General features: G+C 45.8%; 1 protein-coding gene across 4 annotated transcripts in view; it reads left to right on the top strand.

Annotated features, from left to right (window-relative positions):
- LOC100649991 (histone-lysine N-methyltransferase MECOM) overlaps nucleotides 1-27,494 on the top strand; it is a 56,349-nt gene that overhangs the window by 5,764 nt on the left and 23,091 nt on the right. For 3 of the 4 annotated variants that reach the window (XM_048414761.1, XM_012320718.3, XM_012320716.3), the window contains exons 1-3: nucleotides 22,714-23,223; nucleotides 26,485-26,868; nucleotides 27,212-27,408. In XM_048414761.1, the coding sequence (XP_048270718.1) occupies nucleotides 23,175-23,223; nucleotides 26,485-26,868; nucleotides 27,212-27,408 (630 nt within the window). In that variant the 5' untranslated portion in view covers nucleotides 22,714-23,174. Of the gene's footprint in view, nucleotides 1-22,713; nucleotides 23,224-26,484; nucleotides 26,869-27,211; nucleotides 27,409-27,494 lie in introns of those variants that run through there. The other variant, XM_012320717.3, reaches the window with a different exon arrangement.

Below are 27,494 nucleotides of genomic sequence, written 5' to 3'. Positions count from 1 at the left end.
ACTCATTTCCCGCAACGTCATTCCACTACCACCAGCGCTTTACTCCCGTCAACGTTACCATCACTTTTCGCTGGTCAGTTCACAATCTCGACTTCCATTGAACTGGGCCAGAGTTCTAGGATTATAATCGATCTGACGCCTCCTATGACTCGTAGAAAAATTAGTAACCGATAGCATAAATTGTCGCGCTGATTCGTCCCATCACCGATCGCGTAAGATCCGAGGGTTAATATTCTTATGGATGTCGTCGTGAAGATAAATAACAAAATATAGATACGCGGTAGGTAAAAATGCATTAACAGTTCTCTCGACATAAAATGTAAAACATGGGAATATAATTCGCGGGTACCACGAATGTGGTGTAATTTAGACGTAACATTCTTTTCGCTCGCAGATAACTTTAACAACGTGGGCCCTAGTCTTCCATCAGATAACAGTCTAATGAATCTAGTATTAAAGGGAATCGAATTCTCGATAACGTCAAGCGCCTCCCCCTGTTCCGTAACATAATAACTTCCATTCTCATTTCCTTGGTGTCCAGCGTAAGCGTAAGATTTTCCTGATGACAATCGGCTTTCGACCATGTACTCGGCTCTCGTGCAACGCAAAAGTGTCCCTACCGAGGAGAGTACACCGGTCACACGAAGAACCTGCTCGGTGTTAGTTGGACTGAGAAGTAGGTAGTCGATGTAGGAATGACACGACCGGTTATCTCAGTGGCCACGCGATATTGTCATCAGGGGTAGGAGGGGATAAAAGTAGTTAGCGAGAAGGAAGGAGAAAGGGGTGAAAGAAGGAGCAAGATGAAAGAAGGGGAGTGAAAGGTAGTGGCGGAAAAAATGAAGGAGGAAGGACAGGGAGAGGGAGAGAGGACGCGATAAGATCATCTTACCACCCCCTGGCATAAGTCGACAGTGGCCTTTCCCTGCCCTGACCAACCCCCTCCGTGACTCGACGGAGACCATTTCAACGATAGCACACACAACCTTACTCTGGCACCGCGTTATCTCGCACGCGAATTAGCTCTACAGATTTCCTTTTTTTCCTTCTCTCTCCTTCTACCCTTTTCCTTCCTTCCCTTCTCGGTTCTTCTATCTTTCTTCCTCTCGATACTCCCCTCGTTACCTTCCTTTTCCTTCTGCTTTCCGTGTTCTACGCCTCCGTCTTCGTCTCCCTCGCGCTGCCACTTCTAGTCGGCGACGTTGCGACAACGTCGAAGGAGGAAAACCTCTTACACACGACACACGACACATCGCGCACGACCACCACCCCCTACCCTCCAGCACGTCTATCGCATTAGCGCGCTGCCACGTTGTTGCTGCACCACGTTGTACCGCATCGGCTACGAAATGCATGACGTGTGCGTAGGTATGTGAATTTTCATTGGAGCAGGACCGACGCATAATTTTGCATAAACCAGCTTGGATCGTAATGACTGCGAGGCAGGCGATTAAATTACCGCTCGCTCGCGGTTAAAGAGAAACGCTTATCCTCGGTTGTCCTTGTCGAGCCAGGAACACCTCGTGCCCCGATCGCTCTTATTCCACCTGGAAAAAGAAGTGGTCGCCCGGTCGATCGTAGATCTTGTTTAGACAGCTTCGAAAGATTTATCGATAACCACACGATTTTACGATCATTCCCTGGTCACAGCCAGTACAATAGTTGTGCCTGTATCCCGCTGTTTGTGTATCACGACGCCAGACACTTCGGCTTTTACGACGCTTGAAAATTTACGCGCGCGAGGATGATGTTACGCAGTTTTTCGAGATTGACAGCCTTTTGCTTTTAAAATCGATACATTCGTATTCGATTAATAAACGATCCTTTCTTGTGCTCCGTACCAATAGCGTATTTTTTTCGTACCTTAATGGTACCTCTCTCCCCCCTCTCTCTCTCCCTCTCTCTCTCTCTCTCTCTGGTTTCTTAGTGCCACTTCTACCGCAACATAGTACATTCCGCATTATCTCAAGTATGTGGTTTATTACCCCTCGATGATCTCACGGGAACGAGATGACACGGAAAAACCTCTAAAACGAAATGCCATGCTCGCTCGCTCGAAAATTCTTCTCGTCTCTTTTTCTGCCAATTCACGCGTCTCCCCTCGCTTTCGTCGATCTTCTAACCATCCAGAGGAATATACCTCGCAATATTTAAACCAGCGTATAGTGACAGAGGAAAGAATAAACACGTATACCGAGAAACATGTTGCCATTTCAAGGCACGTACGACTGTTGCGTCTATTTTGTCCTCCCAGAGGTACGTGCACGAGGCTAATGCTCCTCTGGCAAGGTGGATACGTATGCGCAGTGGAATTCAATTTGGTATCAGTACAGGCTTCGTTCAGAATTTCCTTCGTAACGAAATACATATTTATTTCAATGAAAAGCGTCTAGGTTCATCGTTAAGACGCGCATCGTTAAGAACTGCTGTCTAACCGAGAGAAAATCACAATTTTGATCATTTCTTGTTGGACAATTTTTTATCGAAAGATTTCACGATATCTAGAAATCAATCGTTTTATTAAACACGTTCACGCGGAAGATCAGTTTCTTGCGAACAAGAACATTGTCCCTGAGAAAGAGTCCACTTTATCGAGTAACTTATACAAAAGGGAGTTTATTATCTTCTCAGTGGACTTGGAGATGTCTTTCGGCTTCGAATGTCTTTCTACGCCACGTTTCTATTCTTCCTTGAATGGTGGTCTCCTTATCTTTACGAGAGATTCGCGGACCGCTCTTTCAATTGAATTCCGCTCTGGGAATCGTGATCACCCGCCTCTCGCAGTTTCGCTCACAGACTTCGTGCGTGTTCGCACATGTCTCCGTATAACCCAACACATCGGCAGACCGTGTATTTTCGCACAAACTCGTTTCAACCCTTGGACGTACGTGTGCCCGTTTGAAACCGTGGGTGTATGTGTACCTGTACGACGAAATACGTCAATGCCAGTACATGGAAGTTTATTTATGTATACCAGGTCGCTCGTGCATGGTATTTGTACGCGTCACAAGTATTTACCTACACGCGTGCTTCTGGATTCTTGCGTGGGCACACAATTACGTAAGTCCATCCATGTATACATGGTTCTCTCGTTTGTTCTCTGCTTGGGAACGGGCACTACGAGACAAAAACTGGCAGTTCGCAAGATACAGACGAGGGTAGGAGGGAAGAAAGAACAAGGAAGGAAAGGACACGGAGAAGAAGAGCGAGGATCAGCTTGTGGCGCGAATCAGGTTTAGGACTGTGTCAAATGACACTCTTGCCAGGACACAACGATGGTCTCGAAAATCCTCGTACCAACACCTCTTTCTTTCTCTTTTTTTTTGCCACTTGTTCGAAACCGTGATGGGACGTTACGAAGGATTCGTGCAGGTCGTAGGTCGCGTGGGAATGAAGAAAGCACCGTGAGCCAGAGCTCCATCGCTAGATTACACGGCCCAATATGTTTCACTTTCTTTCTCTTAATCTTTACATCTCCAAACCTATTTTACACTGTGTTTGGACAATATTGAAATACAAGGAGTGGTGGGAGCGAGCTTCGACAATTGTAAGTCGTTGCTTTCTTCAGGTTCATAATATCGAAGAATGTAAATTAAACTTGTTAAGATCTTTCGTAATATCTTGTTCTGTAGCGTAGAGCGAGATGAACTAATATAGAGTGGAAACGAAGAAAAAAATATGTGACTCGAAAGGGACACGTGTGGACGTCCTCATAGGACACATGTAGAACATTACGTAATCGTAAACCCCGAAGGATGTAGGCGGGATCTTCTTGCAGAAGCAAGTAGCCGTGTCTCGCGCGTGTTCAACCGATCAGCCGGACAGAACCTAACTAATCGAGCGGCACATCCGAGCAGATGTTGCCATCTTCCACGGACAACTGTCCGGTCGCCTTTTTTTGATTTTATCTGAGCATCGTTAGCTGCTTTCTGGAAGTGAAACGAAGTTGGATATTCCACGAATCCTCGAGGTATTGAAAAATGAACGTGCAAGGAACGTCGAACTCGGACGTATGCTTGCTCGGTGTAACAAATGTTGTATTAATTTGCTCGAAGAAAGAATAATGGTTGTCATTTGAACGTCTTCTTTTGATATAGTCATTCATCAGGCGAACATAGTTTCATATTATGTCACGCGACACTGTCAACTGTCAAGCGTGAATATAAGTGAATGGCGCGAAGCGGGCGGACATGTGTGAAATTAGCTTAATCTTTCAGCTCGGATGACAATGGTGATACAAACGTGGTCCGTGTACGACACGTATCGTTCCGTATACAGGGTGACAAATCTCCCCCCATAGACATCTCTCTCCCGGCGCTGTCTCCACCCCGTGTAAATACATTAGAGGATGATCCTTTCATTGGCGTGGACCACTTCGGAAATTTTCTTATTCATTGACTGTGTTTAACGTTACTTGGCCGAACCAGCTTCTATCTTTTTAATATAGCGAAACTGGTAATTTGGTATAGGTCAATGAAATATTATCTAAATATTTTGTGTTAAATTATGATAAGATCAGAGTTAAAGCAATCCCAAACGTTAATGGACAGGCTCGTGTCACGTTATCGCTTAGGAGAGGACAAAAAGGAGTTAATAAATTTTTACGATCGTGATTCTACGCCGTTGACAAACAGATATCGGTGGGGCCGTAATTTAACAATGAGCCAGCTGGCGCGTGCTACGGGGGAAAGGTTGCGACCCCTAATGTAGTTATATAGTGTACTTTCCTGCACGCAGACACACGCGTCCGGGCACGCATACACGCGCGGAATCTCACGCGGTGCGAGCGACAATAAGCAGGGATGCCTCAGCCCCTTTGTCACGGTGGTTCTCGCGTCAATGCGCATTCAATCTTTCGCCCGTTTTATCATCCCTCTGTCTCGCCTTCTCTTCTTGGCTTCCCTACTTTACGTCGCAAAACGGCAACACCACGAGTCACCTCTTCATCCGGCTAATTGAGTTGTTCGCGCTTTTCAGGGGGCGAGAAATATGCTTTTCGGAAACAGACCACGGACGTATCTGTCGCAAAAATCACGACCTATAATTCGCTACTTGCGTTCTATAGTATTATAAAGAAAAGTAGTATTTAAAAACTAAAGAACCAATTCCTGGCAAATAATATATATTACGATATAAACTTTTACGGCTTCAGCCATGAACATTTTAGACGATGATATTTTATAACACAGTCACTGCTTTCCTTCTGTATATGTGCAATTAATATGTCATTGACTTTTTTAACAGAATATTATTTTGATTGCAATTTCGCAATAAATCTAGGTTCGATGTAACAAGATTTATTCAACGATACACAAAGAAAGAAAAAAACAACTGTATACATTTTTCTCTATTGTTGAGCAGCGTGTCTGACGAACGAAGCTTGTCTGGTTCGTGTTACATTTTCCTCTTATCCCACGAGATATCTCCGTGATTTATTTTCCTGTAAGGACCTAAGTCTTATCCTCCGCAGCCCATTCGACACGTATGAATAATTGGGTCGCGGAATAATTCCATCCGATCCCACCCCGTCCAACGCATTATGTTCTATTCGTTCTATCCCCACCAGATTCTCCGACAACCCGCCCCCGAACGTTATGATTAAGTAATAAAACATTTAGGCCCTTCTCCCGCGACCCCAAACTGAAAAACATCCCTCGATGCTGCTTATACATCTCCATACGACCGGTCGACATGTGACTTCGCACGTATGCGCGCACGCGAGTACTCACACAAGTATATTTGCGAATACGTACGTATACGGACGGGAAAGGGCGTGACGACAGATGCAACGGAACATATCTACCCTCCGTTGGGCGTTTCAGATTCTCTGCTGATTTTTTCTCTTCTTTCTCCTTTTCGTCGTCCTTCGTTCACGATCGTAGATAGCGTCGTTGCGCCGAGCATTTTCAGACTTAGATCCCGATCGTAATTTACGGTTAGACCATGCCAATCTAGCTGCCTCCATTGTTGGCTGTGGGCCATTGTTTATGAGAAACATGCGCTTCCGGAATAGTGGTAAATGCCTCTCGATACTGCGAATCGGGAAAGATTGCATAAATTGGTTTGTAGAAAGTCGACGAACTAATTCCGCTTGAAAGCCAATATAATTGGTTACTTTCTTATCAGCGCTGTATGAGTTGCATAATTCTTTTCGATGAGAGAATACGTGAGAAATTGGATAGTCTTCGGGCAGCGAAATTTTTCCGAAAAACATCTGGGATATTTTTCCAATTCGATCGTTCCAACATTTCGTCAGGCAAGCGTTATTGGCTGAAGCGACGCGAGCAGCTCTCTGTTGCGTGTACCGGGCCAATGGCACGAGCAACCGGATGCTCGTGCTTCCACCCTTGATTTATCGGTCCTTCGAAGCTCGCGGATTGCCCGTAATTCCAGTTATTTCGTCCTAATCCGAAAGTTCGTTCCTGTCCAGTTACCGAGATTCCGCCCACCCTTCGAACTTCGAAGCGCGATTTCTTTCCCCATGTCTTCTGCTGCCTCGAGCAAATTCGTTTCACCCCGTTCGCGTTTATATCTACCTTCGCTTCACCCTTAAATTGTACTTTCCGCCGGAATTGTGCCGACTATTTACGAGCTGTCTCATCGAAATGCTCGTCGACGGAAATTGAAATGTTGATGAGCTACCGGGCTCTGGAATTTGAAGTTCATTTCAGGAAACGAGTCGATTTTAATTGCGTTCCACTATCGACAGTCGACGAAGGATGAAAGATTGTGCCGCGATAAAAATGATAGGTACGTTGCGTATGATAATTATCAACATAAGTTTCATCTATTTTTTTTTAAATTCCCTTTTCCTTATAATCCGTTTCTTCTATTTTACTGATCAACAGAGATTGTAAAATGATAAAATAGGAGGATCGTACGTTAGAACATTTCTTCTTAAATAGATTTTTTGTAAAATCAGTCGCTATATACCAACGGTTATTTTTCGCCGGGACCCCAGGATATCCAGTTTCTTCGTTGAGGAAGACTTCTCCAGGTCCCCTGCTGATCTCTCGTAGGCGGATCCCCCTTCTTGAAGGTACACGCGACTAGTTACGATAACCTGAAAGATCGAATACAATGGCATATGGTTACCAACATCTGACCTCGCTCACAATGTCGTTATTAGAATATGAATGCGGCTAAAACTCGCGTGTCTTAACGGCACGCGACGCATTTCACTACGATTCGACTTTCGAAATCCTCAAGTTTTTGCATTTGTCTTCGAATTATTTTGGTGAATCGAATATTTGTAAAAACGAAAGATAAGAGAATATCGTTAAGCTCTCAAGGAACAAACTCAAGTGGCGTCTTTTATTGTCTCCTTTGTAAATGTTTCTCAGCTCTAGAGGCGAGAGTTGGAGATTTTCGTCGCGGACTAAGGAAATTGTCACCAGTCCTTCGACGATGGCTGACCGTGCGAAAAACAAACACGCCGGAAGTTTTCCCGGCGCACGAAAGAAAATGCAATCAGCAAAACGGCAGATAGTGGCGTGATCGGTGTGGCGCCGTGCCGTCACTTCCGGCGCGGACGATAGGCTGACGCATAATTTCCGGTCCGAGGCTCGAGGATCCATCGATCAAACACTTTGGAACTCGAAGAAGCTACAAAGTTCCTGCAGAGATATCCGAACGTTCTCTGTGTCCTGCTTGTTCTCGTTAACGCGATCGATCCGTATAGCGGTGTTTTACGAAAAACGACCCCTTCGAGACGAGACGATGGAAAAAAGGAGGAAAGCAAGGCGCGTACATCGAAATGTATATCGGATACTTTTTCTTCTTTTTTTCTTTCTAAACGTTCGTTTATCTTGTTTACCATTTTCCAAAAGCATTACCGATCGTGAGGTTAATAAAACCGATCTTTCGGTTTCCCTTTTACAAACGAGTATTTTATTGGTCGATGTTATTGACTTAGGATCTGATATATAGCCGCGTCAAGAAAGGAGGCTTTTTTTCGGTGACGAAGAAAAAAATATACGTTTCCCTGACTTATCACCGTCTCATGGAGATGTTGCGCTCCTTTCGGCGACTCGTAGCCCGCTTTTCGAAGCTGCGCGACCCGGAGGCGGTAATTATTTGGAACCCTTTGATGGACGTCCTCTCGGACTACGTTCGTCTCTGCAGTCTCAGGTTGCTCCATAAAGAACACGGACATTCATTGGCCCGCCGAGCTACTGTGTCACCGAAGAGTCGAGCACCACGACCTCTCAAATTCGAAGCTTCATTTCACGCCTGCCTGCCGCACAACTGCGCGGTCAGCATCACCAGGAGTCCTGCGAGTCCTTCGCATAAATCATCGAGCGATACTACGGCCATGAACGTGACTCAATCACCAGACAGTTGCGTTCGCCACGATACTTGGCGTTTGCCCCAAAATATTTTCGACGGCGTCGTCGGTGGCGACGACTAAATTTTCCTATCTCGACGAAGGCGGAAGTCTGTCTATCTGAGAACGACGAGGTTTTTCATCCTACGATTACACATTAATTCTGCTATAATCGTTTAAAATGTAAACCACTTCCATCGAATTGATCACGTTCGCGACGTGCGATTACCGGTAAGAAAAGGAAACCATTCGAATGAAACGGAGTTGGAGAAAGAAGAGAACTCGACGAAATTACACTCGACGAGTAACAGGAAGCCACACGATATCTCCAGACAATGCGCGTCATCGGGGGAGTAATCAGGAAACCGGACCGATGTCCACCATGATTCCGGATGTCATCGACTGTGGCCTCTTCAATTTTATCTGGCACAGTGCATACAAGGGCTACGAGTATCTCCGAAGGCTTCTCAGAGTACAAGCCGGTGCTTCTTTATCTCGTTGAGTTGTTTAGGCTGCTGGAGCCCTCGTGACACATTCAAGAACATCATACGAGGAATCCGACTATCCCACGCTGCACAGGTGGTCCAAGGATTAGAGGTTCTCTTTGGAGCGATTCATTTAACTACGAACCGGCCTGGATTATCATTCAACCGTGTTTGCTTTAACCTTTTCAAAATATGAACACTTCCTGTGATTATATTGTACTCTAATACAAGACACGATTACATTGTTACGATTGCTTTACTTTAGCGGCAGGTGACATTCGATCGTTGGACCTTGATCAACAAACTCTCTCGATATGATCTGTCTTCGAGACTTGCAACTTTGAGTTTTGTGTATCGATACAACTCCGTATGAAAGGTATCGATAAACTGCGCATCAACGAACGTTATCTTCGATTCTGATTCAGAGATTAAGCGTCGATAATTTTTCCATCATGCACCAAGCTACATTGTACACAAGTCTAATTGCACCGCGAGCTACTGACACATTCGCCTCGCTATCATATCTCGCTCATTAGTTGCCATTACCATACGTTCTCGGTGTCATAGCAACTTGCGGTTACGACCACGTCACCGCGATACGATTTATCTTCCGGGTCCAGATTCTTCTCCGGTAAACTTTATCGCAACCGTCGCAACTTGTTAAACATCTTTCGAACGACCATACCGTTTCGAATAAATTTTATTTCGAATTTCTTCTTTCCTATCGACGATAGAATTCTTTATGAACGATAGACAAATGCTATAATACCGGTAAATCAGTCGTTACACAAGAATTCTTTTTTCGGCTAATCTATGACACACGCGTGAGTGACGTAACACCGTACGACAGGTATTATCAATCATCCAAGTAAGCGTCATTCGATGAATTTTCGAGTGAACAGCGGATGGAGTACTTATGTCAATTTCGTCGTGTGTTGTTCCGACATGATAATGACAAAGGGTGGCCGAACAGATAGAATCAGATAACGCGAACGTGTCGTCACCTCCATTCGATTTCCAGCGAAAACATTTTCGGCTGATTCCTCAGTAAATACTTGGGCGCTATGCATGCCGTTGCTGTATCTTTTGTACTGAACACACCTGATTCTAAGCGTGCCTCTGACAAAGTGTCTAAACTTCAAGTACGAACCTTTCAACTTTTACTTGGCCGATGACCGTTGTCTTTCAACATGATATTCGAGGGCATTCGTAAGTAGCGATCTATCGATAAATGTCTTCCGATTTCAAATATATTAATCGTTGTAAGATACTCGAACAAGATATTCCTATAATTTCATTGCCACGGAGAAGAAGTGCCAGATATTTCGAGAATGATTTTAGAACGATTTTCGAGCTTAATCGCGACCGCTATTCCGCGTTTGAAAACGTGATTTCCGCTGTTAGAGTGTAGAACAAAGAAAGAAAAAAAGAAAAAGAGGGTTACGGTTAGGGTTACGAAAGAAGAGAAAGAGAAGAAGAAGAAAACCGAGGAGTGAAGAGATGCAGAGAGTGGAAAAGATAGAAAGAAGCAGGACTGTAATTTGTGTCGTTTCTTGTTCGGCGAACTTTACCAAGTGGCCATTTGCCTTATCGACTCTTACCCTCTATCGTTCCTCCTTCTCGCCTTGCTCGCTTTTTTTTTCACTCTCTGCCTTCTAGTTGGCTCGAATCGTCCTTGCCAGGAAGAGAACAGGCCGCGGCACGCAATCTGTGAAAGCTACTCGCATGCTTTCACTGCGTTTCGACGTAGAAAGAAAAAAAAAGTCCTCCATGGGCATCTTGATAATAGGAGGAAGAATTATGCCGATAATCGCCGCACTAGATGATCGCCGATTAGGTCTCAGCACGATGCCCTACATTCTTTTCAGCCGTCTATTCGACGGTCTGCTTTCGATTTAATTCGTCGCGTCGCATTCCACGAGCCCTTTCAACACGATTGAAACTTTTATTCCAGTCGGTATGTCTGTTTCGATTCCTGTCCGCGTAGTAAAAACGTCGCAGAAAAGTAAAGCCGTGGAAAGTAATTAATTTTCTGAAGGGATAACGAACATTTTCCTGTTCTATGTAGTAACTCGTTTGTTATTCGCATGAGTTATCGAACGACGCTCCGATTGGTGAAAGTTTTCAAATCCAGCGGTAATCTATATAAGTATAGATTTCCGCGCTGTCGACGTCGTTAAAATAAATCCCAATAGATCGTTTGATCGATACGGAATCAGGGATATGGAAAATCAGGTGTCTTTCGATTTTTTATATATATGAACTAATCTTCGACTGTCTGCGTTATCCGTCGCATCAAACGTTTATTTCGGGTTTGTTAAGACATATCCCGATCGCGCAGATAGAACCACCCGTCTATCGGATACGATAAGATTAGCCAACTCGTGATCGATTTAGAAACTAACGAATCGTGTTTGCTAATTGCGAGGATGCTCGTTTTTGGAGAATTATCAGACAGCATTTCACAAACCGACGATTGTATTTTTACTATAATTGCGATCCAAGCGAACAAAAATGATCAAACATCGAATTTCCGTGTCACACCAAGGTAACAGAAATTACGTGGACCAAGGACTTGCATTTTCATTTTTGTTGTCACGGTTGCTCGTTATCGCTGATAATCGCGCAAGAAGAGAATCGTGGACGAATTGTACGATGGTTCGTAATCGTTTCCTTTACGCTATCCGAGAATCGTAAAATTTGATATGTAATTAGAAATAACAATTTGATAAATATATATCGCACGATATAGGAAACGTGAAATGTCCGAACGACGCGGTTACGACCATCGCCATCTTCGGCTCGAGACGAACGAATGAATAAAACCTTAAAGGCGTTCGAGATGTCGTAGGGGTTGATGTCGGTCGCGGGGCTGTCGGGGGAGAAAAATGAGTGAAATCCATTAGAGGGGAGATTCCATAGCTGTGACCTGTGTCGATCGACGCTCACAGCCGTGGCGGCGTGCGCGAGTGCGACATCGTCCCGTGTCTGCACACGCATACGTATGAATTGTAAGTCGATGGGAACTCGTATGTACGGTTGACGCATGGGAGTTTGTCACCGCGGCGTAGTTTCGTGTCCCAACTGCAGCGTCACGTGCATCGCTAATGCGTTTTTCGACTTCTACCCATCGAGAGAAACGAACGACTCCGGTTACGTGAATCGAAAACGGAACGACTCGTATTTGCCGAGGAAGAAACGAGAGCACGATGGGTGGGCGGTGTTTTGTATAGGCTCGCGCACAGCTTTATCTATGTTTGTTTAAGGAGAAAGAAGCTCGTAAAGAGTTCGAGATTGCGCGCGCGCCCTGACGAGCTCTAGCACAGGGGCCATCCGTAGAAAGTATTTTGGTGGAAATGATCGTAAAAATAATTGCTTCTCAATTGTACGATCCGTACGAGTGGATGGTTTACTCTAAGAGTCTCGAGTATACAAACGTACGTGATAAAGTTTGAAACGTGACAGATTCGAACGGTGTCGTTCGATACTTTGTTTATCGTAAAAGTCGCCTCGGGGAAAATTAGTGGCTTTCGATGAGTGAGAACTGATAATCGTTAATTATTTATCCAAAAGAGGACTTTCTTCGACGAATTTCCCGTAAAATTGACAAACCGTAGCGTTTGTCTGGTCGATAATATAGACACTTGGCCGCGTAGTAGATGCGTATCGCTGTCCTTGAGAATCTCAGGCACGAAACGAAATCGTAAACGGAGCATATGCGTCCATTGGTGACAGAACAATCGGCAACGATTACACCCGTCGTAAAGACAATCGATCGCCGCGGTCCAGTCGGCTCGTTGCACTTGCAACAGGCATCGTGTACAAGTACACTCGGAGCGGTACGAATATTATTATTCGTGGCCGCGTGTTCGACCAATCGAATCATTGTCTCTGGCCTGGCTACGTAATAATTCCGTTCCTCCTTCTCTCTGTCTCTCTGTTTGGACATGTGGTGCCTGTTTCTAACGAGATGATATGGTCGATCAGGACTTCCTGAACCACCATGATCCCTTTCCTCCCCCAATAGCGCTACTCGAGCCTCTCGCAGCTTTTCTTTTTTTCAAAGGGCCGATCGTCGAGTCGTTTTGTTCCGGTAATGCGACGATTGTTGGCGCGAGCCTTGAAACAAAAACGCGGCCGAGCCATCTGTCGAGCTCGACGAATGCGTGTGCGTGAGTGAGAGGCAGGGAGGGAGGTAGTTGGATAGAGCGAACGAGAGAAAGAGACGAAATGAGCGAAAAACACCGACGAGAGGAAAGAGAATGGAAGAAAAGAGCATCCGCAAATGCGGCCGAGGGATTGTTTTCTAGTGGCTCGTCGTTTAACCCCTCCAATCTTCTCCTCGCGACGAGAGCTGCCCCCGTCTCGACAGGGTTGTCGATAATATTCTTTAACTCTGTCGGTCCTTATTCCGTGTCTCCTGCAATACGCATCGCTGCTATTTTTTATCCAATTTTTTAGATACGTTGAAACATATCGTTTTAAAGTCTATTGATTACGTACATTGATTTCGTTGAATTTCAACGACATTGTTTTACCAGGAAATCTAGAGATTCTTTAACAGAAGCTACAATCTAAATTTTTGTGATTTAAATCGTGCAAGTCGGCGCGGGCCAAAATTTACGAGACACCCAGTAGGTGGTCGACCCGTAGCCAACACGCACCCCGCATAACGCGTAAATGCGGCGTGGTAGCAGGGCCGTGGATTCTAGCAATTACACACCCTCAAGTGCCCTTAGAGACGGGTCCCCATTAGGATGAGAGCCGAGGGATGTTTTAACGCGGCGTGGCTCGATTTTCGAAATCGCGAGCAGTACCGATCGCCGCGGCTGCGCCATTACTCTCCTCCTCCTCGAAATTTCACGTCGGTTTTTTACGATTCTCGTTTAAACGCGTTCTAGATTGCAATTAACATTTAGTAGAGCAAACGAATTAATACGACGATAAAGACTGTAAATAACCGCTCGCCAACATCTCTTCGTATTCACGAGATACGAAGTTCGTTAAAACTCTGTAATGCGGTATACCAAGCAATAGAGTAAAGTCGAAATTGTAGCAAAAAGCAGACATCTGTTTATATCGTGTTGTCCTAGCCTAGTGTCGAGCAAAAACGAGAAACCCTCTCTGAGTGCTTCGCTATGTAAGACATTTCGCTGAGCAGTGGGTATCGGACATTGGCATCGTTATATCCAGGTACACGTTCGCGATATTCCATCTTTCCCTCTCTCTCTCTCTATGTATATACATATATACACATACATATATGTGTATATAATATAATATATATATATACATATACAGATATTACACGGGCACAGGCATGGTTGGAAACGATTAATCGTCCACGTCGAGACGTCATTGCCATCTTTGGTCGCTTAATCGGAAGTCTCCTTGAGTCTCGAGGGAGTACGTGGCGTCGACGTAATCGAACTTCGGTATCGCCGCTCTCTGACCAACAGTCAAAACTTTGCCCGCTGAAAAGAAAGTTCCGAGGGAGCGGAGGAAAGTCCGATGAAACTCCGAGACCACCGTCGACTTCGTTGCTCGCCGCTTCAATTTCTGAGAGAGCTCTGTGGCTTCGTCCACGTTCCCGAACGATGAATGTTAATGATCGCGGGACATTCGGAGGAGTAGAAGGGATTGAAATTTACCTACCCCCCTGTGGGAGATCTCGAGTTCTCCTGTCAAAGACATTCCGAGGAACCGTATCGGGATTTCGCGTGCAATTCAGCCGTTGGCTATATCGAACGAATCCATCGCCGGGTGTCGTGAGTTCGATGAAAAAATGATCCGTGTCAATCGACGCTACCGTGCATGCGCGAAAAGCGTCAATAGGTATTCGCGCGGTGCCCATGACACAATAATCAATTTTTTAACGCCTGTGCCACTATGCTGATCGGCCATGGTCGACAAGAGTCATCTGAATGACAGAGCTTGATCAAAGGGCCAAGCCAGGCGTTTGATGTCTGACGCACGCAGTACCATTTCAAACCGTCCACCACTGACTGAATTCAAATTCACGATCGAAGTTGAATTTCCATAGGACAGCGTCTGGCTGCCGGATAAGCTTTAACAAATATTTTCCACTGGCTTGTTACGGATACTGTTTTTCGATGCACAACGTCAGGATCGCATATTATTCAACGGTTATTCGTTTGGTCGAAAACTAGTCATAGGCCTTCTATGTATAACAGCACCAGGGATTAGGTTTTCAGAGGCACGCGAGGAATATTTTTAATAAAAGTTATCGCGGCTTGGAGACGTTCTTAGTATTCAGGGAGTCGCAACCCCTAGGCTGGCAACGCCTTCGAATTCGTATTTGATGAGCGTTCGTTTCGAATCGGCGACGAAATTGAACCTTCTCGCGCTTCCGGCACGTGGGTGGCGAATTTTTTATTATTCGCGCCAGTTCGATTCGCATCAGTTATTTATCGACTCGGTTGTTCTTCCTTCGGTGGAGCATCGAGTGTCGACGCGATCAAAATCGAATTAGAAGAATGGAAGGAAGAGCTCGTTTCTTCCCTAGTGAACAATTACGGATGAGTTATAGATTCCCCGTTATTGGCTGCGAATCATCGAAAGAGAAGACGATTTCTCACGCCTCGAACCAAATTGCTCGCGATTGTGCCGCAACTTTTATAATCGAAATTTTTCGGGGAAGTCGGCGACGGGTTAACCGCAGACAATACTTGACGAGTAGCTGTTACGAGAAGCACGAATCTTGAGAATGAAAAAAATAACAGAGAGGAGCCCCCTCGTTGATTTTTTTGCCTTTTCCACTTTTTGTGCTTGACAAAAATCTGAAAAGGGTGACTTGACTTTTCGACCCTGGTGTCGAGTACCCTATACCGTTTTCGCAAGAGTTATAGTTCGTAGGTACGTAAAGTCTACGTAACAGTAGAGCGTAAAGGTTCGTTGTACTACCACTGTTCTAAAAAAAGAACGGTTTATATCGAAAAGTTCGTTCGGATCTGATTAGAAAGTATATGTTGTTTAAAATCTGCAAGTTTTCAAATAGTCAAACTTTTGAATGCCAGCGTGTCTTTATAAAAGTTCAATTACATTTCGATGCGTGTCACCGCGGCGCTTGCTTCACCCTCGGTCGTCAAACTTCACGGTTCTCACCATCCCCTCGCGTGGTTCGACTCTATAAAAAATTTCCATAGGACAAAACGAGTGCAGGTTAACTGGAGGTGCGATCTCGCAAGGCTGGAAAACATCTTAGTCGTTCAGTGCCCTTTCACCGGTGCCCCCCGGATGGTACCAAAGGGTGCGTCGTGACGAGTTTCCCCGAGAAACTCACATATCCGACTGTCCATCGATTACTCTTCCACAATTGCGGATATTTCGATGGAAAGATGCCTTCAGATCGAAGATATTCGATTCCCAGATGGCTGAATGCCCCTCTTTTAGATTCCCTTACCCCCGTTTTATTTCTCTTGTACCGATACCGTAGAGCTCTCCGCGCGTTTCGTCGTCTCTCTCTATCCGTCTCTCTCGCTCGCTCCTTTTTCTCTTTTCTCTGAATAGAATCACGGGGCTATTCTTCCAGGCATCGTGAATAGAGCCAGAGGTAGTCTATTCGCACGTGATGGAACGACGACTGCCAGGAGATATCTGAGCTCTTATCTGCTAGATTGCGAATGCGACTGTCGGATATTGCCGATCGGCCGGATAACGAAATTATCGATCGGGCTGGAACGCGTCTTCATATTCCCGTAGAAAATAATAGACGGACCGAAAATCCTGCGTCGGAGACAATTTACGATTACGATTGCTTTGTTTTTCTGTCGCGTTATCACCGAAACACAAGAAAAATGTAATCGCCTTAACGCTTCCACGGATTATAAGCTCGTTCGTTATCGTTGTCGCTTGATGCGACGCGAACCAAATTCTTTGTAAATTGCGGCAGATCCCAGATACATTTGTTTTCGGGTAACGATTCAATGACAATGATGCCCGATAAATAATGGTAGTCATGGTAAACATCGATAAAAATCAAACGAAAGTCGTGATTGCGAGGATCACGTATTTACGATTGCCATCTCTCTCTCTGTCTCTTTCTCTTTCTCTCTCTCGAGAATAGAGGGGAAGACGATCCGCGTGTTCGTCAAGCGGTGTGTGGGCCACGCTTGGCTTTCTCGTATTTCCATTCGGTAGCACGGTTTCTGTAAACGAGGGTGTAAACAGTTAGATTGTATCTATCTGGAGGAGAGTGGCCACCCTCCGTAAGTCGTGCCGTTTTTCTCTTTCTATCCGTGGAAAAGGCAAGCCACTGGGCCGCTGGTGGCCGAGGATTTAAACTTTTAAATCCACTTTATCTCGTACGGTACGATTCTACGGCTGGAAACGGCCCGACGTAAGAGATACGTGAATGCGGGAACGATCACGAAAGGGACGGTCAGTTGGCATTGTTGGCTTTGTTTACGAGCCAGGCGTGAGATTCAAGCACGAAGATTTGATTCTTTCAACGATTTATCGCCATCGAAGAGCTCTCGCGGATAGCCATGCGAAAATTGAATCGGGCTCTAATCTATTCGGCTTCGAAATAGAACGGTCATGTCGTGATAAGTTTTTAAGCTTCTACGTCTTATCATATCGGCGTAACGATCGTGATCGAAGTAACTGATGATTTTATTCGGGCAACTTGTCAAAAGTTAATCGCCACATCGCGTATCTTACTTCAAAAGAATGCTAGGTCTCACATTATCTTTAACGTATATACTCGAACGTGAAAGGTACTAATGCTTAAGATATCGAAATTGATGTACGAAGATTAGAAGAAGAAGTGGAGAGGAGGAACATCTATTTTTCCTTAATTACGATGTTGCGAAACATAGATTATGATGTTGGCTCGCGCTCAAAAACATCTGTTCCCCTTCCTTCGGACGAGTTTTACCCTTGCGCAGCTTGCTCTCGCTAAGGGCTGATATCCGCAGGGGTTTTGCCCTTCGATCTTCTCCTCTCTAAGCGAGAAGAGCTCGTCGAGAATTCGTTGAGGACGTGTGCCTCGTTTAAACAGCCCGGAGCTCGAACGATGCGAATCTAATTAGAATCTAATCGTCCCGATTACCATTCCGTTCGCCTCGAGCCGTAATCGGCTGTGCTTCTGTATTTGACAAACCGGTTGTTATTTTAACGTTACAAGGATAATATTAGGCATATTGTGTAATACTTTCTTTAAAATGGACAAGAAATTGCAAACGTCTTTGCTGACTTTTCTATGAGAAACTCGTGCTGCACGATCAGGAAAACAGGGGACGCAGAGAAATCAAAGGGTAGCGAGTCAAGAGGTAGACTGATCGTGGTAACCGTGTATACAAAATTAATATCGGACACGAGATAAAATTAATTTAACGGCGGGTTGCGCCTGTGAACCGCCCGGAGGCTGTATACTGAAGTCCGGATCACAATGGCGAAACGGTCGGGTTGGTGGGCACTGCAAACTTCAGCTACCACCACCGTCCTCCGCTATCGTCGTCGCCACACCATCGTCGACGGGAAAGCCATGCTCGTACCAAAACATAATTAGCCTGCATTGTTAATGCATCAATATTTGCACACTGTCCTACCTTCCCGTCCCTGTACGCGCTACGCGTTTTCCAATAAGCTTGCACTTTGTTGCGTTGATATTACGCGAATATCGCTGTTGATTCCCGCTATTGCTTTCTCTCCTGTCTCTTTCTCCCTGTTTCCCACCGCCTGTCGATTGTACGGAATATACTGTGTCCACCCCTCTCCGCGTTGCGCGGTTCACGCTTTACGACGTACCTACCCGTTCGACTCCGGCTCGTTGTTCGACCTCATGATGTAAACTTGATGCACAAACCTTCCTAAATTAATCGCAGTTCACCGACGAATTGTGCACGCCCAACGTTTAATTCGCCACTGAATTTTGACCAGCCTGGAACGTTATTTGTCGATAACAATCGCGCGCCTGTAGCGATAATTTTGTTACTTTTGCGCGAGATTATATTAGTACAATGCACTCACCCATAGGATCGTAGCCTTTATAAAATTGTAAATAAGTAATAGTCGTCGAACGCATGACGGGAAACTACGATCCGGTTCAGACATTGCGGTCGTTCATTCGCTGGTTGCGTTAAAAAGGCAGGCAGAGTTCCGTTTAAGGAGATGGCTAAAAAGGAACCGTGGCCGTACGAAGGCGAAGAAACGAGGGTGTTGCACGCGCACGAGAAGGCCCCAATGTATACCGGATTTTCCCTACTTCAGCTTGTTCCGGTCGCTCGCGTGCCACAATTCTATCGTCCACATCTGGATCTTCTGCTACGTTTCGTCGATCTTGACCCCCTAACCCGGATCTCTATTAGGAGAATCGTACCGCGCTAGCGTAAATAAAGCTAATAAAATAAATTAATTAAAGATTCGACGAGTAGTTAAGTATCGTAGCTTCTTACGTCTTGCTGTATCAGCCAAAAATATAAATCACATTCAAAATGAGAAATTTTATGAATCGAGTCATCGAACCGTGCGAAGTCGTTGGGTATCCTTAACACGACGACGCACGCGATGAAAAATCGTTAAGTCGTAATAAACGGAACGTCTCCGCGGGGGGAGAGCAAAGACAAGCTGCAAAGTCTGTCGAAAAGAAGGGCGTCGGCAGGAGGAGTTGGAAGGTAGAGGGTCTTCCGTCAGTTGATCGTCTTCCGGTGACTTCCGGTGGCCTCTAACGAGGGACAATGCTTCTGGTACACGGCGTGCACGCGGCGCACAACAATCGCGTCTCAAGTTCCTCGAGGCAGGAGGGCGGTGCTCCTGAGCTTCATAGAGAGTTCGTTCTCTCCTTTCCTCTCCTCTCTCGTTTCTTTCTTCTGCTCGACTACTTATGCCACATAACGTGGCTCTCAATGGCACATTAGAGGGCAGCGCGTTCGAAAGGCAGTCAAGGCGTGTGCGTACACAACGCGGAGAACCAACTCGACTCGAACACAAATTATAGACTCTCGGCACGACCGTTGAAGCGACTCCAGCCGACGTAGATTCACCAATCGCTATTTCGGGTACTCACGGACATACGTGCTCCGTTGCTAAGGGTACGCAACAAGCCATTCACGGACACGCACGTCTCTCGATCCTTTTCGATCCTTTTCGATCCTTTTCACCTTAGCGCTCGCGTATCCCGCTCGAATTATTTCATTCTGTCCCCGTCCTCGTCTCTGCCTCTGCCTCCTCGCGCTTTCTTTCGCTCTCTCGCGTCTTTGTCGAGAGACGCGCGAATCGCTTTGGGGTAGATCAAGAAGTCGACTACGCGGGCTCTTGGAAGGCCACTCGAGCAGTAGCCGATTGTTTGATCTCATCCAGCGCTGACTTCTTTCTTATTTCGTCCTCGATGAGAATTGCTCTCTCTCTCTCTCTCTCTCTCTCTCTGCTTCTCTTTCTCCGTCGACCGTTAACGGTCGACGAATTCGGCTGACAAGAAGTGTTCGTCCTTTCTCGATTCAAACACACCACGATCCGATCTCGAGAGTCTCCTCGTCGTGCCACTCGAACTTCGTCTATCTGATTTATATCGGCATAATAAGCCTTGTCGAGACGCGTAACGATGAACTCGCGCTGGTTGCTTGAAGTTTTTTTACCGTCGAATCCACGTCGAATCGAACGCGTCTCGTAACTTTGTAAAATAATAATCTTCTCTTGGAGAATCGGTAATTAAGCTCGGAAAGGAATTTCGTAGTTTATCGATAATCACGAACGATCACGGGCAACAATAACGGAGTCGAGACTTGCCGTGTATCTTGTCGTAGTCGTTTTGACAGCGACAGGCGGTGACACGCCTGTAAAATTGCTTCTCCGATACAGCGAAAGTTGTCGGTTCGCCGGGCACACAGGAGACAATTTTTGGGGGTGTGAAAAATATTAATAACTCCGGTGTTGCAGTAAGGGACGAAGGGCTTCCGAGTAAGGGATGGCATAGAGTCGGAGGTTGAGGGGGTGGCTGGGTCAGAGGAGGGGGTGGCAAGTGTTTCTGTCAGTTTAATAGCTTCGCGCGCCTCCCCCTCCCCCCTTCCGCCTTTTGCCCTACGGACTCACCCCACATGCGCACACTTTGCCACCGACATTACGGCATCGTCACTCTACGTGTCAGAAGTTGCGCTAGACCTAGAAGCTCTGCTTAGATCTGATAACCCTTTGATACTCCCGTTATTTATTACCCCTTCGCCGTCGCCATCATCGACAAAGACGACGTCCCGCGTCCAACGTCTTTGAATCGATCACCCTTTTCTCCCTCGGTGCGCGCACAAGTATAAGAATAAATCTAGTACATGGATCCTGGACAGATTACGTTGGTTACTATCGACCGAACTAATTAATAGATTTCACGAATAAAAATACGATTGTACGAAACAGAATGAAATTTTATAGACGTACAGTAAATTACGTGTTTGATTCGCTTTTGCGTTCGTGGTCGCGTTTATCACGGACCAGTGTATGTAAAGGGCGTGAAAATTCACGAACCAGACTCGAAGGTAGGCGAAGAAGGTGATATCTATGTCGTAGGATAGCGGGAGGGGAGCGGGACATTTTTATGCCGGTGTAAATCAAGGCTCCCGGCCAAATATTGCGCGGACGACGTTCGCGTTGAATGAGCGAAGGGTTCCGGCATAGCCAGCCATAAAGAATGATATAACTGCACGCGACACATGTCTTCCTGCCTGTGGAACGCACTCATATCGCCTACGCGACTTTCCTTCTCCGCCAATTTTCGCGGGAAATGAAGATTTGTTTCGACATCTTTTTGCACAGCCATTCGTTCTTGCAACCGTTTCTCTGGCGCTCGGCGGATTTAAATCGTTGCAATTTGAACGCCGCTCGCTGATGGAACGACACGAAAGAATAACTGACATCGGACTTTTTACACAGCCGAAACGTCGGACGACGTGAAACGGAGTAACGGAATTTCCTTTCACGAGCTTGGCTTCTAGACGTCTATAACGAAGGTGCAACGGCCTTCAAGTAGATTCAGTTACACGTTTCCGTTAAGCAGAAAAGTTATTCAAAGGCTACGAACGAAAGAGTAAGGAAAAAAACGGGAGTGACGTTTTTCGAAATTCTACTACTTCGATTGATTTCAAAGTCAATCTGTCCGAGGTACAGACCGCAAACGTATTGTGAACGGTGGCTGTAAAAAAATTTAGACAACCCCGTGACAGCTACTTTCCGAAGAAAAAGGTGACCGAGCCTGTCCAATAAAGACTTCGATAGGTGTTCCACTGACCCTGACTCTGCGTGAGGTCCTCTCCAACTTGCACGCGTTTCGATGGAGGGGTTCGCGCGATGGAAAAAATTTCTTCGCACGCTGACATCTGACCCTTGGTCGCCGGCGAATCGAAGACTGAACTTTATTTCATATACCCTACGTCGTATCGAAATTCGTCGAATGAAATTTAAAGAGAAGAACGACCAAACATCTTCTTCAACGTTGTAAAATACGTTCTACGATGCTTCGTCTTGGTTGAACTATTATTATAAAAAAGTTGTACAATTCCATTTGATTTAAATAAGATGGTCGAAAATAAAGGAAAGATATGGTTATCGTACGTCGAATAGATCGATCGATAGAAATCGTATCCTGTAAGAAACTATGAATCGTGCGAAGAAAAGTCAGTCGGTGTTTAATGTTCGGGGCAGCAACGTGTCTCTTTCGTTATCAGAGTCACGTTTTCTGATTCTTCCCTACCCCCTCCCAGAGGCGGCGGTCTTTCGGACTCAGTCAGGCAGCCGCAGCTTGTTCCTCTACCAGCGTATACGTTAGCTTCGTCTCTCGTTCTCGCTCTCCTGCTCGCTCTCTCGAGGGATGCTGTGGTGAACTGGTGGGGATCTGAATGCGATAGGGGTTGCTCCGCCCGTGAGCCAACCAGAGGTCTCGATGGAAGCGGATCCGCCACACCCCGTGGATCGTCCCTGGCTTCCCTTGGGAACCCTCGTTGTGCCATCCTCTTCTGAACAGATTTCGAATCCTCTAGTCTGCCAAGAGCCAGCTGACGCGGAGCAGCGCTCTTCTCGTCATCCGTTTCTTATTTCGATCGTGTTTTCTCCGGGCAGCGCACGCCTTCCGATATCGTACATCTTCCACGTCCAGCTACCCCCTGCGAACATCTCAGCCCCCCGCCGCCCAAGCCAAGCGCCTACATTTACTCTGCCTTTTATCGCAACACGATCATGTCTATCGATCGATCGATCATGAACGCTACTACTGGCCAAGAAATTCGTCTGATTCTTTTGCTATTTGGATTGTGTTAATAATCTTGTGTCATCGTGAGACTTTCTGGTGATAGCATGTGTGACAGACAGTGATTTTACGTTGTACGACTGACCGGGATCGGGCTGTTCGATCGCCACTTATGAACGGTCTCGATTTGTCTCGACCCACGGTCGACTCCAAGATGAACGGTAAGTTTTATATACAATTGTTGTAAAGGAGTTGATAAGAGAATCGGTGTAACGATGAATCGTACACTCGTCGTAGGTGTGTCGAGTAATTTAAAAGCCTGCAATAGAAACGAGCAGAGGTGAAGTGTGCCGATAAAACGAGACTGTTTATGCGATGTATACGGCAAACTTTTAAATACCGTCAAATTTATATTCAGCGTGCGCTATTTTTATCGTGTATTCGAACGATTAGATAGATTTAATCTAACGATCATTGATTTGCCTCTTCCAATCACAGTCGATGATATCGCGATCTGCAAAATATTATTCGCCGGTCTTTTTTTAGTTTCTGTCGGTTATGTATTCGGTTTTTTGAATTCATTGTATTCAAACTACCGAGCAAACACGTTATATCTGTGAGTACCGACACGAGGAAATTCAACCGCAGCCCGTCCGGAAGCTGGTCTGCAGAGATTCGTTCTTGTATCTAATTTGGTTTGCATCTACTGGTAATCCATGACGAATTTGATACACTTTTCATCAAGATATTCTTCACATAGGATTCAGATATACGTTGTTCTAACCATTCTTGTCATATTGTATTAACCTTGATGGCATGTTCAACGTAAGAGGCCCTGATTAGATGATGATCGCGGAAATTCTTTTCGTTTTCGCTTACGATATACGCTAATAGGTACGCGTCCGTTTTCCATCAGGATCTTCGTATCGCCAGGACATCCTGTGTGGTCAGAGCAATGCGGTTTACGCGCGTGTGAATATAGTCTACGATGCAATCGCTCTTCCGACACCCCGTTGCTTGCCTGCCAATTTGCTTAATTATCTTTTCCGGGATTCGTCGACGAATATCTCCGGCCGTCTACTGGTTTCTTATTTTTCAGTACACAACACGTTCGCACCCAAGTCTAGTTGGTCTAGTAAGTCGTTTCACGTTCAGTTTGTCCTTTGTACGTGGACAAACGTAATATCAGTATAGCCTATGTAATTCGAATTTTTGCACGAAAATAATTTTAAATTACTTATCGAACCTTTCGTTTAAAATTAATGGTATAAAATATACCATGTATACGATGGGTACACAAATTTTCTCAAGCATAAGTACCTTAATAACACTTTAATTGGGTTAACTACTAAAAAAAAAAAGAAAAAAAGCTGGAAAAGAGGAGGAGAAAAAAAGCTGGAGTCACGTCGATCTTCCCACGAACAATTTTCGATTCTCTAAGTCGCGGCAAAGCGGCACTTTACTCTAATCGAGCTCGAAGCCTCTCGAGCCGCTATCATCGTGGATAACATCGCGTATGGTTTAAGTACTCGTGGTTCTGTCAAGGGAGAAAGTACTCGAGCACTCGTGTCCCGTAGGAGTCAAAGACCCTTGTGACGTCGAGAGTTTTCCAAATATTGTTGTTGTATCGTATCGACTAGTCGCGCGAAAGGTCTTCAAGCTCCCTGCGCGTCCCTCCTAAGTCGCGCACAGAGTTCTTCTTTACGATCTTCCGCGGAAGCCAAGCTAAAATCCACGTAATCGTGTTTGTTTCATCGATCAGGCTGGATTTCGGTTTATCGACTTCGTAGCGTCACCGCGCGATCATCCCTTCTTGCTTCCAAAGACGTATCTTTACGGTTATTTCACCTCGATCCGGGAGTAAGCACGATCGAAAAAGATGTTACGGTTCTCTTCGATGGTCGTTCGAATCGAGACACACAGTTCCTAGGAACAACGCGTGCGCGTCTCGATATCTCCGTATTAACGTTCGGCTGCGAGTTTCGTGTCGATCGACCCACCACGCGGGATCACCGTTTTCTTTTACGACTGGCTCGCGTTAACGTGACTCGCGGGATCCTTAATCCGATGTTGACTTTCTCGATTAGAATGGAATCGAAGCTGCCATCGTAAAACGAATGCTTTTAACGTTTTATTCTATAAACTCCATGGCGCTCCATTTTGATCGAAGAAAGTTTCGATTGTCGCAACTATGGTCCCAAAATGGTTATCGCGAATGTAGGTAAGAGATAAATTTTGGTAGACCGTGGATCATAAAAGATCGACGCCATAGACGAGGAAACGTGCCAAGGTGTGAGTTCCTCTCGAATGCACCTGCAAGTTTGTCGGCAATTTGCTTAGTCGTGGATTCACGGGGCTTACAACGTTTGCAGAGGACTCTCGATCGTCGCAGGTCCCTCCGCGTCATTCTTAAGAGCGCGCACGGTTTATAGTTTGTTTTTAGATAGCCGATAGAACGCCGGAGATATCGTTCGATTCGAAGATAAGTTCGGCATTAGAATGGCCCGTCGTATACGGTCCGGAGTTATACAAATAAATCCAGACTCGGAGGATGGTTCTTCGTGATAATGCGAGCCAAAAGAAAGCGAAAGCTGTGAGTAAGGTCTTACAAAAGAGATAAAACGAAGATAGTGGAGTACACGTCGAATTTTTGCGAGCTACGTGCTCCAAAAGCTACGTGTCGCGATTCTATGCTCGCACGTTCGGTTTCTGCGACGCATCACTTTGTCGCATCACGAGACTGTTTCACGGCGCATTAAAAGAGCCCGGTAAGGGGAACAATAAAGTTCTCGGTTTATCGCGTCAAACATCCTTGGCTCGGGTGTCGCATTGTACACTCGTAGCTCTGTGACTGAGAAAACGACCGACGCGACGGACCGAGGAGATAGCGTTGTTCGATCGCCACTTGTCCTTGTGTACCTAGGATCTCGACCAGTCGCTAAGGGGACAGATAAATTTGCTGTTTCTCGGGAACCAGCATACCTCCTTTGCCTTCTCTCCTCCGTGTTTCTCTCTCCGGTGATTCCAGAGTTTCTGATGATATAATTTTACGAATTTCGCTCCCAGTGGTTGGTTTTGTCTTGACTAAACGTGATCTTTACAGCGTAGAATCGGCGACGAGGGAACTTTATTCCAGAGTACCGATTTTTCTGCAAATTAAGAACCGTCACCGACATCGTTACGTTCTTCCCTATTTCTCTGATCTGGTACCAAGAGCTTTTCCAAGCAAACCTTCGCGTACAAACTGAATTTCAATCGACGACACGATACTCCGATTTACAGTTATTCTGAAACGAATGCATCTTATTTCGCGAATATGGGTGTTCTGGCTTTTCGCTCGAACGACGATCGACGACTGATCGACCTTTACGATTTCGATCTTGCTCGAGAACACTAAGATATTTCTCGGTCGTCGATAAGACGAAGCAACGTGTTATTAAAACGCGCATGCGTTTTATCAAGTTACGTTGGCGTTGTTTCAGGAAGCAGTGACGAAGGCGAGTCGATGTCAGGCACGCCGGCCGGTGGAGGTACGGGGGGAACCGGCGAAAATCAAGAAATGGAGGAAAACGGTTCGATTCGTGGCGGCAGCAACTCTGCCAGTAATCTGGTATACAGAGATCTGAAGGCTCTTCACGCGACCAGTGTCCACGACGTGTCTCAGGATTATAATCCGCAATCAAGGCCGGCTTATCAATGTGGCTATTCGCCCGCCATGGACAAACAACATCAGAATTACGAAAAGGAACAGCACAGACCACCTTCATCCAGGGACGAGGAGAAATCTTCGTGGGAATACGGCGAGAAGGCTGACAGGAAGGAGTATTTGAGATCACGAGACGCCGTCTACAGGAACGAAGCGTATCGTGAGTGAATAAATTCCATTTTTTCCCCCTTTATTTTCTTCGTCTTTAATCTTAAACTACCGCTCGAATCGTCGTGAATGGCGCAAGCTAATTGCGTAAATTAGAATACTAGGTCAGCCGCGCGGGTCGCTTAATGTTACGAATTACGGTGTAAATTATCGGGAGACGTGGTGGTTAATTGTCCGGATTAGAATAGTAGGTTACACAACAACGATCTACCGTACCATGGACGGTTTATCGAGAGGATTTAATCTGCTAAATTGCGATATAATTATCGAGAAACGCAGCTCCTACCTTCTTACCTTCGTTTACCACGTTGAAGATTTCAATTCGACTTTTGCAGAGGACGCGACCAAACAGGAACAAAAGGAGCAATCTAACCGCGAGTGGGTATCACCGGTACCGGAAGTGGAGGTGGGAGGTTCGGCACCGGGTGGCCCCCAGGTTCGAGCGCGGAAGGACATTCCACGGGGTGCAAGATTCGGCCCTTTTCTTGGAAAGTGGGCGAGCGAGCCTTTCAACCCCCGTTACGCGTGGGAGGTGAGTTGTATTTCTTACGATACACGAGCGTGCTTATCGCTTCGTCCTCGTTCGATGGGATTTCAAGACGGAGCGTAGGTAAACGT

The sequence above is a fragment of the Bombus terrestris genome, chromosome 3 (genome assembly GCF_910591885.1).
Source record: "Bombus terrestris chromosome 3, iyBomTerr1.2, whole genome shotgun sequence".
Classification (NCBI taxonomy): domain Eukaryota; kingdom Metazoa; phylum Arthropoda; class Insecta; order Hymenoptera; family Apidae; genus Bombus; species Bombus terrestris.
This window is presented reverse-complemented; position numbering and strand designations above follow the sequence as displayed.